The sequence below is a fragment of the Pangasianodon hypophthalmus genome, chromosome 4, assembly GCF_027358585.1.
Source record: "Pangasianodon hypophthalmus isolate fPanHyp1 chromosome 4, fPanHyp1.pri, whole genome shotgun sequence".
Lineage (NCBI taxonomy): Eukaryota > Metazoa > Chordata > Actinopteri > Siluriformes > Pangasiidae > Pangasianodon > Pangasianodon hypophthalmus.
Genome location: NC_069713.1, coordinates 11,994,280 through 12,007,722, shown reverse-complemented (window position 1 = coordinate 12,007,722; position 13,443 = coordinate 11,994,280). Strand labels below are relative to the sequence as shown.

The 13,443-nt window shown below is 39.2% G+C and overlaps 1 protein-coding gene across 1 annotated transcript; it reads left to right on the top strand.

The window, feature by feature from the left end:
• The first annotated feature begins 6,525 nt into the window (after positions 1-6,525).
• On the top strand, positions 6,526-13,443 carry LOC113540328 (E3 ubiquitin-protein ligase TRIM39). Its single transcript, XM_026936766.3, has 8 exons — positions 6,526-6,679; positions 8,175-8,261; positions 9,780-10,336; positions 10,592-10,687; positions 10,828-11,061; positions 11,158-11,320; positions 11,422-11,457; positions 12,638-13,443. The coding sequence occupies exons 2-8, from the start codon at positions 8,198-8,200 to the stop codon at positions 13,186-13,188; spliced, it is 1,701 nt and encodes a 566-aa protein (XP_026792567.3). The 5' UTR covers positions 6,526-6,679; positions 8,175-8,197; the 3' UTR covers positions 13,189-13,443.

The following is a 13,443-nucleotide window of genomic DNA, read 5'->3' as shown; positions in this document are numbered from 1 at the left end:
GTCAGAGCCGGTGTTCCAGTGATTCAGGTCCCCTGTTTCTCCGTCAGTGCGCATGCGCGAAATCAGAACGTTTTCACCTGTTGCGACGTTGAGTAGCTTGTGTGTGCTTTGTGTGTGTTAGTTTTATTATTTTGTGTTCATCAGGTAATAAGGTAAATTTCAGGTAGCTTGTAAAATAATTTGTATTAAAATATAAGCTTTAAAGTAGAGAATGTTTATTTGTCAGAGTACAGACACAGTAAGTAGGTAGTGTGTGTTATTGTTTTAGGTTCTCAGCTACACACTAGGCTTTACTCTGAGAATAAGTGCACCTAGAAAAGTGGTTTCTCTCTAGTGTGTTGCATGACATTTATAACCTACTGTTGTGTTACTCAAGTATCTGTTTCACACTTTCATTCAGCCAGTTTCATCCGTACTTCATTCTTTCTTTGAAAATGAGGTTTTCCCTCCATATATTACAGTATATTACACCTGAAATGGCTTTGAACTACAACAGTGATGATGGTAATCTATCTCTCTGCCTCCACTCATCTCTACAAGTTTCATCCACATGCTTTTATAATTAAGAACACAGGGGAAATGGATTTCGCTCACACTCTTGGAAAGTGGTTTCTCCAGTATATTCCGACTGGTTTATAATTAAAAATTCTACAGCAATGCTAGTAATGTGTCTGTGTTTTACCAGCAGATCTAATCGGAGCCTTGAGAAATGTGGTTCACCCTGTGTATTACCGCTAGAGAAGAATTTAAAGTACAATAATGATGTTTTTCACGCAGCAACATTTACTCAAACCTTACACACCTTTAGAGTGAAAACACACAGGTAACAGGTGTAACTGGGGCCCGTAAATAAGTAGCTTCCCCCTGACATATTATATCTGGTGTAGAAACCAGTACCAGGAATGATACTGGCAATGCATTTCTGCTTAAAAATCACATATTAGATTCATCCATTTTCCATCTCATTACTGTCCTACTGCAGAAGGATTTACCCAGTGCTCATGGAAAACATATCACAGCTGTATATTATACCTATTATAGATTTGATGCACTGCACTCATACTGTATTGTACTGTATTAAAATTGTCATCGACAAGCTTCACTCCTGCTGCATGCTTTCACAATGAGAGCACACAGGGGGAACAGATTTATCAATGCTCCTAAAAGAAGTTTCCCTCATTATATAACAGTTAGGATCAATTTAAAGTACTACCATGATCTCACTAATGTCTCTGTTTTATGAGTTCTCCTAGGAACTGTGACTCATAGTGCATGTTGTCCCAGTGAGAATTCAAAGGGGAACAGATTTAACTGGCCTCCCCTTGATTTTAAATTTGAGCAAAACCTACTAAAGAATGTTTCTTGGACATTTGGACAAAGGAAATAGAATCTTTCTTCCTTCAATTTTATGTTTTTATTCATCAGGGCCTAAATGACAATTTTGGTGGTCTCACTTCTATAAACAAACCTCAGGTGACAACAAAACACACAGTAGATTTCAATATGTAGTCATTTTTTCCCAAAAAGTAAACTGACATTAAGAAACCAGGTGGAAAAAATTATGTACACCCTTCTATCTTCCACAATCATTAAGAGAGTAATTAGCAGCCAGGTGCTACTAAAGAAATATTAAAGATTATTTCATCATAAAGAAGTGTGACTACCTCTATAAAAAATTTTTTGGTGTTCTAGAGCACTCAGGGTTGTGTGTGTGTGTGTGTGTGTGTGTACACATCACGCCAAGAAGAAAAGACATCAGCCATGACCTCAGGGAAGGAATTGTTGCTGCTTATTAATCTGAGAATGGTTATAAGGCCATCTCCAAACAATTTGAAATTCACCATTCTACAGTGAGAAGGACTGTTTACAAGTGGAGAGCCTTCAAGACAGTTGCCAATTTTACCAGGAGTGGGCAAATTCAGAGGCCATCTGTCTTGCAGCTTGTGTCATGCAGTCATGCAACAGGACGATGATCCCAAGCACACCAGCAAATTGAGTCGAACTGAATCTAAAGGTGTTGGAATGGCCAAGTCAAAGACCTCAATCCCACTGAGATGCTGTGACAGGATCTTAAAAGAGCTGTGTATAAACGAATGCACTCTAACATCAATGAACTGAAGCACTGTTGTAAAGAAGAGTGGGCCAAGATTTCTGTGAGATGTGAGAGACTGATAAACCCCTACAGAAAACTTTTATTTCAGGTTATTGTTGTTAATTTTGGTTCTACATGTTAGTGAATTATACAGATGTGGACAAAATTGTTGGTACCCTTACAGCACATTGAAACAATGCTTCATTCCTCCAGAAAGGTGATGAAATTAAAAGCAATTGTCTCATGTATACCTACATGCCTTTGGTATGTCATAGTACTGACATCATGAGGTATTTTGTAGAATTCTGCTGCCTGATTTTCTATTTCTTGGAACTATTTTAGTTGTTGAAAATTGCCAGTGTATTACTACGCACTGGAGCCAGTTCACATATTACGCCTCTATTCAAGCTTACAGGCAGTGTGATTTGAAAATCGGCTCCACTACATAGTAATACACTAGCATAATTCAACACAAAAATATTTTCAAGATACAGACAGATCGGACAGGCATCAAGCAGCAGAGTTACTGTATATACTGTATGTCATTTGTATTCCTTTGAGAATGTTTCATGTTTTTTGGTGTGTTGTGGCTTAAAATGTTTTTGTTACCTGACCGCATCTTCCGCTACTCATTTTTGCCCAAAAATTGTCCAGCTGGCCAGGAGATTTCTGATCAGGCCTGCCTTAGTCAATGTCTGTGTCAATACCAGTAAGTCAGTAATACCATCTTATGTTAAAAATCAAATTATCCCTTTAAGTATGCAAAGTAATGATTTCTGGTGATTCAGGTTTCAAGAATTGCTATTGTCAAAAAAAAAAAAAAAATTGACGACGAGTGTGACAAGCAGGAGGGAGGGGCCAGGCTGTGAGGACGCACGCCAGGCACAGAGTTGGGTAATCATTGGGAGAGAGGGATAAAGGAGAGGCTGGAGACGCTGAGACAGAGAGAGAGATGCATGCGTGTTTTTTGTTTTATCTTCTGTTCTGGGGTGCGGCCGACCCGTTGAAAAACCCGTTTCAGGTCCAGGTAGACCAGCATGTTGGCGACCGGCAGCTGCTGGGCCGCGAATTGGGCTTCACCCATTAGGAGCAGCAACAGACGGGCCGCCCACTGATGTTCGGGCCAGCCCCACACCGTATGATTTCGGCCATGAAGGCATCTTCCGCAAGTATCCCGGGTTTCAGCACCAGTGTAACAATCTCACGGTCTCTCTCTCTCTCTGCCTTGGCATTTCCAGCTGCTCCATTAACCCTCTCTTTCACTGATTAGCCAACTCGGTGCCAGGCGTGTGTCCTCGCAGCCTAGCCCTTCCCTCCTGCTTGTCACACTCCTCTGTGGGCAGATTCAGGCCTCCAGCATAACGTACACCCCCTCGCCCCCTCTCGGGAGGAGTGGTGCTGCCATTCCGACTATGTCCTTTGGCCGGCCGGACCCGCATCCTAAGAGCAAGAGGAGCGCCGAGAGGAGGAATGGGGAGAGAGAAGGAGCGAGCAATAGAGACAGTAAGAGAGAGAGAGCGAAAAGAGAGAAAAAAAAAAGTGGTTCCCCGGTCCCCAGACACTCTGTCATCTGGTTCTCTGCCAGCAGGGAAGCGGTCCCCACGACGCTGGGCGCTGGCGTTGGACCTCCTGCTGGACGGCTACAGCTCCTCCCCTTTTCAGGCGGATGGCAGCCACACCTCCGCCTCCTGGTGGATGGCAGCAGGTCGTCCGTCCCCAGGTGGACGGCAGTCGTTCCTCCCATTTTTTGGCGGACGACAATGACTCCTCCCCTTTCCAGGCGGCCGGCAGCGACTCCTCCCCTTTCAGGCGGCCAGCAGCGACTCCTCCCCTTTCAGATGGACGGCAGCGACTCCACCCCTTTCCGATCAGACGGCAGCGACTCCTCCATCCTCCGGCAACTGCTCCAGCACCACACTTTCTCGGCGCCGCAATCCTCCTGCAGTGGTGAGGGCTCTCCTACAGCGCGTCCCTCCTCCTTCCCGGGTTTCGGCACCAATGTAACAAATTCAACGACAGGCAAGGAGGAGGCAGGAACCGAGTGAACTCAAACGTAATGTTCAATCATAAACAGAACATAAAACAGAAAACATGTGTGCATCTCTCTCTCTGCCTCGGCGTCTCCAGCCACTCGTTTATCCCTCTTTCCCACTGATTAGCCAACTCGGTGCCAGGCGTGCGTCCTCACAGCCTGGCCCCTCCCTCCTGCTTGTCACAATGAGGAAATTAAAGGAGTCTTACCTCTGAATGTATTCCAGAATACAGGCCGCTTCTTCTTGATAATGAAGGTTGAGTATATTTTAGATTGCAAACACTGCAGCAAGTCCTATCAAAAAGGTTGGTGTTATGCCCTCAGATATGACATGGCCCTCAGACGTGATCATCCAGCACCCCACTAGTGACTTGCCCTGTTCCACCTGAGACTTCAAGTAATACCAATATCAGAATGCATCTCACCTTGCATAAACAGCTGTAAACTCAAAGAACAATAACAATGTAATATGTCTATGTATATAACATGTCTATCAATGAAATGCATACCAGACAATATCAGGCGAGGACTTGCAGGTACAGTGAGGGTTGTCTCAACATCGGCTGCAGTGACACACCCGTAGGGACCAGACAAAGACATTTTCAAAGATGTTTTTACGGAGAAAAATAAACAAAAAGTTCAATAATCAAATTTCTAATCTCAAACCAAGTTGCAATATTAACCTTGGTTGGCTATGAAATAAACAGTGAAAGAAATCAATGTTTTAACTGTAGTCTATGTAACCACTAACGCTATCAGCTCGCTTTCCTTTTAAACATAAGCCACTTTTAAACTTGAAATTATCACCGTTTCAACCATCAAGTTTCTTTAGTGTTTTTTTGTGGCATTTGTAGTTACACTATGTTGTCAAAAGTATGTGGACACCTGACCATCACACCCATATGTGGTTCTTCCCCAAACTGTTGCCACAAAAGTTGAAGCACACAATCGTATGGGATGTCTTTGTATGCTGTAGCATTACAATTTCCTGTCACTGGAACTAAGGTGTCTAGTCCAAATCCGTATCAGCATGACAGTCCCCCTGTGCACAAAGTGACCTCCATGAAGACATGGTTTGCCAAGGTTGGAGTGGAAGAACTTGAGTGTCCTGCACAGAACCCTGACCTTAACCCCACTGAACACCTTTGGGATGAGCAGGAATGCAGACTGCACACCAGGCCTCCTCACCCAACATCAGTACCTGACCTCACTAATGCTCTTGTGGTTGAATGAACACAAATCCCCACAGCCACGCTCCAAAATCTAGTGGAAAGCCTTCCCAGAACAGTGGACGTTATTAAAACAACCTCCACAAGGCTACATCCGGAATGGGATGTTCAACAAGCACATATGAGTGTAATGGTCAGGTGTCCCAATACTTTTGTCCATATAATGTATTGACAAAGGGCAAAAGACTGCCAGCAAGCTAGCTAGCAACAGCCACTCCTAGTCTTAAGAAAGTTCACAGAGGATCCAAAACAGACTGATGAAACTTGGTGACTCTAAAATGCACGTAAATATAAATGTTTGAGTTATTCAAATCTCAGCCTCACTGATAAGTGACATTTTAAAATCACACAGTCACTAGCTAAACAGCTTGCTGAGCATCAGTTTGATTTCAAACATTAATTCTGGTAATACTACCTTTATGAATAAGATACTGGCGAGGAAAATAAGATTGTTTTTAATTACAGTCTAATTTGTAGCTGCACAACCCGATCGATGCAGATGAAGCAGGACTTCTTGTTGATATGTAGCAGATGTCCTCTGAACTGTGCGTCCTCCTCTGCAAAAACTGCTTTTCAAATGACCTTTCTGAAAAAAAATCTCCTCCCGAGTTCCTAATGGCAAATTTATTTTTCTTTTGGAAAATTAACTTAACAAACGAACTTTGACAGAACAGCAATTTTAGAATGAAGACTACACCAATTTGTTGTGAAACTTGTACTCAATCTCCTATATTCACTGTGCAACACCCATTTTCCAAAAAATACTGCACTGTTCTGTAATTTAAAACATTAGCATACTGTAGTGCCACTGTGCTATTGCTTGAAATGGACCAGCCCACAATGCATTGCTAACTACAGTACAAAACCGTATGACATAAATACAGTAGATTAGTGTTGAAAATTGGCTGTAAATTAACAGCAATTGCTTACAGTGTACATTTGCTCCAAAGGCTGCTATCTGCTGGTACAAAGATGAAATGATGTGAAGACGAGAAAAAGATCTTATCCGATAATCACAATAATCTGCAGGAGAAATAAATCACATTATTGTTATTTCATGTGCAGTCTGAATGACTGTATAAATACACATGAGCAGAGCTGAAGCTAAAGCTGAAGGTGGAGACAAACTGTGGAACTGCCCCTTTATCAGCCACTATGAAGTGAACAAGGAAGTGACTAAAGTGAAAGGGAAAAGCAGTTAGATCACATCGAAAGGAAACTCTTATTTTTACATTAATTTCTGAAATTAACTGCAGGATATTCACTGACTCTGAGATATAAATACAGACCATTCTCACTCCCTGAAAAGAGGCAAGTGAAATAAAGGTATGTACTTCAGTGAATGGTTTATAGTTCAGAGGTTTTGTCAGTGTGTGATTTATCAGGATAAACTGCACACGTTAACAATGTCAGACAGAGACAGGGTCTCTAACACACTGCTGAAATACTGTCACCAAAATACAAGCTGATTATAACAGTGTTTTAAAAACTGTGTCTTTAATGATCAGTGATCAACTGAGATAGCAAAGGTGAAAAACAGGGGCTGTGTTTTATTACCTACTTAAAAGTAGAGAGTTCCAGCATGAACACTTAAATCCAAGGTAAAATACAAACTTTATGTTTATTGACTAAATTTGCCCAGATGTCTGAGCTAATCTGAATTAACTGGATGAAAGGTGTAAGTGTGTGTGTGTGGTGTGTGTTAGAAGTACAGAGGTGAGCACTGGGTGAAACATAAACGCTTATACAAACATATCAGGAAGTGAGAAACTGTGAATGATACAGTAACTGAGCTGAGAGCTGTGAGAATGATCAGTGAAATTCTGTGTTTATTACAATCTAATGAAGATGAAGAATGTCATTGCCAGTGTCATTGCTTAGGTTAGTATATTTGTCACTTTGAGTTAGGCGATAGCCATCTTGTTGCACTGCAGGTAATATCAGCATGCATGCTAACGTACAGTGTCCATCATTAATATGGGCTGGCCAGAGGTTGACCCACTGCATGTCCGGCAATAACTACTGCACATGCTCTGACTCCAAGGTCTCTACTGCACAGACTCTAGTTCCAATTTTCACAATTTGGCGACTCTCATTTCAACCCCAAAAGGCTTCAAAACTGCACAATGCGAGTGAATGGGGCCATGTTGTCCACTCTTATATACAGTCATTGCTTTAAACACACTGACAAGTTCTGTTTCTCTTTCATATTTTCCATCACTGTTGTGACTGTTCTCACTGAGCTGCATCTCAAATTAAAAACTCTGACCTTATGTTCAAAAGTATCTAAAAATCTAGATAATCCAGAAGACTGGTACTCAAAACAGACCTTTTGGTAAGTTTGAAGGCTACATGAGAGGATTTTAAATTCATAAACTGTAATACTGGAAAAATGGTTAGTGTTAGTAGTCAATATCAGTCTAATAGTACATTAATATGCTAACTGAGACATGATGCTAGTTAATTTACTAGAGGTAGATGGATGGAGAAATTTGTCCGTTTTTATTGCTGAACTACGCTAGTGTAGCATGTCATGATAAGACATGAAAAACCTTAAATATCACATGTGCTATTAACTTAAATGTGGCCTGTTTGAATGTGTCTCCCAGTAACATTTCAAAAGAAGAGATTGTGAGTTTCACTCAAGACCCCAATTGTAAATAAAAGTGACCCCTAGTTTGGGAAGCTCTGTTAGAAATGCTTCCAGTGTCATTGCTTAGGTTTAACACTGCAGACAGGCATGCTGAGTCCAACACACTAATCAGTAACACCTCATACTGTTACATGTGTGAACTGAATGATGTGATTTCTTACTGAAAAGGTTAAAAACACAGGAGGAAGTAAATGGCTGAATCTTCATCACAAACAGAAGGCAGAAGAAGGAGAAGCAAGGATGAACCAGGTTCATGTAAGTTATACAGCTCATGCATGATTATTGTTATTTTGTATTTATTAAATATTAATGCACTAGTAAGTTACTGTTTCTATAGTAACAACTAATTCACAAGGGCTTGTACTGCATGGTGGATGTGCTACATCATTAATGAAGAATTGTCACTATTATGAAATTTTGCCTGAAATTAATTGTTATAAAAATGATCTCAATTAATGGTTTAATAGTTTTTCTACTGACTTTAAGCCACTCTTTTCATATAAGAATAACACTATATTACACTATAATGCACAAACATCTTAGAAAGTCATTTACTGACACTGATCATGTAACTATGGAGGAATCTTCAGACTTTATTAGTTAAATATTTAAATATTTAATGAAATAATTCAATGACTATATATTTAGTGACAATAAATAAATAATACTGAACTAGAATTGGGGCATAAACAATTAAATGTAATTCAAAATGTTTTGTTTGCTTTTTAAATACTTAAATATTTATTTATTTCAGTGACACTGAATGCCATAAAAAGTGACATGAAATAAACCATGAAAAAGAGCATCATGAAATACTGTCACTTTCATCTATACTTAATAAAGTCTGAAAAACCCTCCATATTTAACTAAACTGGATTTTTTTAGAAACTAAAAAGAAAAGATACAGATAATAGCAACTTTATAGAACCTGTTAATGAAATATACATAGAAGTTACATAATAATATACAATATTCTTTAGCAAAATCTGTAATTGAATAATGCACTATGGCTAAGCTACAGCTCAACTTTGCCAGTAATTTATGCATAACTGAATATATATAGCTAAATTAAAACATATGATTGTGGAATGTAATTAGTAATCGTGATCAGCACAAATAATCATGCTAAAATTGTTCTGATTAGCCTTTAATTCAATGATTGTTACAGAGTTACTTAATCTGTTAATGAACATAAAGTTTTTGAAATTTTTGCATATGTTCTACAACATTTAATTTAACTACAAACTGAAAAAAGTGTAATAATTTAAAGTTAAATTTAAATTACATTTAACTTTGTTGGAGTGATGCAGTGATCCTGTATAAAAGGAACAAATCACTCAAGCATATTCAGTTTTATGTAAAAAAAAAAAAAAAAGAAAAGAATAATAAGCTCTGGGATGATAACGACTTTGTGTCATCACACCACCCTGTCACTGATTATTTTTAATGCACATTGTTCTGTGTTTTGTCCCTTATGTAAGAGCTCCATTTGAATATAACCTTCAATGAAAAATTCATAAATGTATTCTACAAAAATGATTTTACACAAACATTAAATGACACCCCAACAAGTGCCTTTAGACTTCAGCTGTAAGTGAGTTTAGAATAAAAAGCCTTTTCGTATCAGTACAGGAAAACATGTAGAAATTCTGCTCTGTGATTTTCACACCTGAACTACAGATGCAGTGTACTGTATAGAGACAAGGCTGAAACAAATTACAGTATTTCTACACTATTTATAAACAATGTGTAACTTTTTTTGATCAATCCTAGTTGCTCGTGACTCCAGCAGTCTCCTGTCTGAAGAGCAGCTGCTGTGTTCGATCTGTCTGGATGTGTTCACTGATCCAGTCACCACTCCATGTGGACACAACTTCTGCAAGAGCTGCCTTTCACAGTGCTGGGAGAAGAGTCAACACTGTCACTGTCCATTATGTAAAGACAAATTCACCAAGAGACCTGAACTGAAGATTAATACAACACTGAGAGAGGTTGCAGATCACTTCAAGAAGAAAAGTGGTCCTGACAAACCTGAGGTTCTTTGTGATGCCTGCACTGGAGAGAAGTTGAAGGCCCTGAAATCCTGTCTGGATTGTCGTGCATCTTTCTGTACATCCCATTTAGAGTTTCATAATTATGTTCCAAAGCTTAAGAAACACAAACTAATAAACCCTGTGGAGAACCTGGAGGACTACATATGCCAGAAACATGAGAGAGCTCTGGAGCTGTTCTGTAGAGATGATCAGACGTGTGTGTGTCAGTTCTGCACTGAGACAGACCACAAGAATCACGACACTGTTCCTATAGAGGAGGAGAGCAGAGAGAGAAAGGTGAGAAACACTGATTAACATCAACTTTGGACTTCATTATACATAATGCAATTAATTTATTGAGGGGTAAATCAGATTGGAAGATTTTGAGTTCAAATTTCATAACCAATTCCAAGGAAATAATTTAGTAATAAGAATAATAAAATATGTTACACCATATATAAAGAAAGTTATGATAAACCTCTTTTTAACAAAACAGAAGGACAAATTTAATAAGCATCAAATTCAATTATTTTTCTTCTGCTCTGTCCTTAGGCACAGCTGGGGAAAACACAGACAGATGTGCAGCAGATGATTCAGGACCGAATGAAGAAGATCCAAGAGATCAAACACTCAGTAGAGCTCAGTAAAGTGTGTAAAACATGACATGAGATTATATCTGCTACACTCAGTGGTTTTATTTTTATTTTGTAGAAATTAACAAACTGCATTAAACATTAGTTCACTATTCAGTGTTACATGATGAAAGTGAAAATGTGTTCCTCCTTTAGAGAAGCACAGAGAAAGAGAAAGCAGACAGTGTTGAAGTCTTCACTGCTCTGATTCGCTCCATTGAGAGAAGTCAGGCTGAGCTGCTCGAGGTGATGGAGGAGAAGCAGAAAGCAGCAGAGAGGCAGGCTGAAGGACTCATTAAAGAGCTGGAGCAGGAAATCACTGTGCTAAAGAGGAGAGACACTGAGCTGGAGCAGCTCTCACACACTGAGGAGCATCTCCACCTCCTACAGGTCAGTGTTCCTCTCTCTGCTCCCTGGCAATGCAGAACATCACAGAACAACACTCACCATGCTGAGGGATTTCTCCTCTCTCCTGCTCTACTGTAGATTTACTCCTCCATGTGCAGCCCTCCACACACCAAGAACTGGACTGAGATCAGTATTAACACTGATCTGAGTGGGGACACTGTGAGGACAGCTCTGTCTCAGCTTCAGCAGACTCTGAATGAGAAACTCACTAAAACACTCAATGACAAGTTAAAGGAAACAGGTGAGAAACTTTCAGTCTATAATATTGTTTTACTACATTGAGAAAAATATTGAAATAAAACCATCTTAAGTCTAATGAAGGTGATGTTTTGCTGTAATTAGTTTCCAGAGAACTGAAGAGGATTCAGCAGTATGCAGGTACAGTGAGGTTTCTGATTTCCTCTCATATTAAAATGTACACATCAGCATTACACCACTGCATCATCAGACTTATTTTCATCTGTAGATCTCTCCAGCTAAAAGGAAGTCTTAAAGTGTCTCTCATTATCCTCCTCACTATAGCTCCCTATTACTGCCATGCACTAAAGCCCTTAAACCCTTTTCTACTTTAGAAAGACTGATCTTCTTCTTACATTGTCGTGCTAGGCAAAAAAGTCAGAGTTTTATAATCATGCAGTTAGAAAATTATTTTAAAAACATGCAGTGTCTCTATTATTAACTTTAGAGTCACGTGTTCTCTTCCAAAAGCTAAAACTTACTTAGCGTGTTGTACCGTTTTGCATCTCCTGTCATTAAATGCTTCCCCCTCTCCGGAGCGCGCGCCTGCATCACTATAGCAACAGAACAGTGAGAAGACAATCATGGATTTGAATCAGATTAATAAAGAAATGTGTCTTATGAGTAAACCTTTGAGTAAATCACTGTTCTTTACTCTTCACTGTTCAGCTTTATGATCTGATTGAATTCAGCTTCACTTGTAAAAATGAAAGATTATAAATGTTAGTAAAACATTGTGTGGAAATAATGTATTATTCTGAAAGAATGATTTGTTCCACCATGTATGTGGAAAAGTGATGAGTATAAAACTCTTTACCTCTCAGAGGTGAATGTTGTTGTTGTGCTGGACAAAGAAGTCTAAGAGATTTATAATCATGGAGTTAGAAAAGAATTGAAAAATGCAGTTTGTCTCCATCATGGACTTTAGAGTCTCGTGTTCTCTTCCAAAAGCTAAAACTTACCAGATATTTATCACTAGAGACACTCGCTCAACTGATTTTGTCCATCAGGATCAAGTTTTTCCTCAAATGTTTTTCTCTCCTGTTCTGTGACTCTTTCTGTTTTTCCTGAAGAACAAAAATTACAAACACAAATAAATCACTAAAGTTTCAGAAGGAAAACATTTTATATTTCTCATCTTTGACAGACTCCTACCATAAACTGTACAAGTTTTCTCTTTTTACAAGAGATCATTTAAAAATGTTTCCTTATTTAATCTTCTACAAATCCTCTTATAAATCCTAATGAATATGATCCACTGGATGATGATTTAATCTTTTTTACCTGCGTACTCATATCACACACTGTGTGTTTCTCTCAGTGGATGTGACTCTGGATCCTGATACAGCTCATCCCAAACTCATCCTGTCTGCTGATGGAAAACAAGTGACACACGGAGACACACGACAGGATCTCCCTGATACACCACAGAGATTTACTTTTTATTACAGTGTTGTGGGAAAGCAGAGTTTCTCCTCAGGGAGATTTTATTATGAGGTGCAGGTCAGAGGGAAAACTAACTGGACATTAGGAGTCGTGAGAGAGAACATTAACAGGAAGAGGTTGTGGATTACACCGAATCCTCAGACTGGATTCTGGACTGTGGCTCTGTGGGGTGAGAATCAGTATGAGGCTTGTGCTGATCCTGATGTCCCCCTCACACTGAGAGAGAAGGTGGAGAAGGTGGGGGTGTTTGTGGATTATGAGGAGGGTCTGGTCTCCTTTTATGATGTGGAGTCCAGCTCTCATATCTACTCTTTCACTGCTCAGTCTTTCACTGAGAAACTCTATCCATACTTCAGTCCTTGTTTAAATAAAGGAGGTAAAAATTCAGCACCACTGATCATCTCTCCTGTATTTAACACTGAATGAATTTTCACCTCACAGATTTAATCATCTATTAAATGCTGAGAATAAAAAGAAATATTTTACTTTTTTTGGTGAATTTTAGAAATACATATTCCCTTTTAAAGTGCTGTACAGTTTATTTTAATACCTGGGGTTTGTTTTTAATTTTAATCCTACAGTCTGTTTTTTACACATTATGATTGTGGAACTTTGTCATTACAAATCAAATATTAATAAAGATCATTTACAGTTCACACTGAGTTTTACTGCAGAATTGAA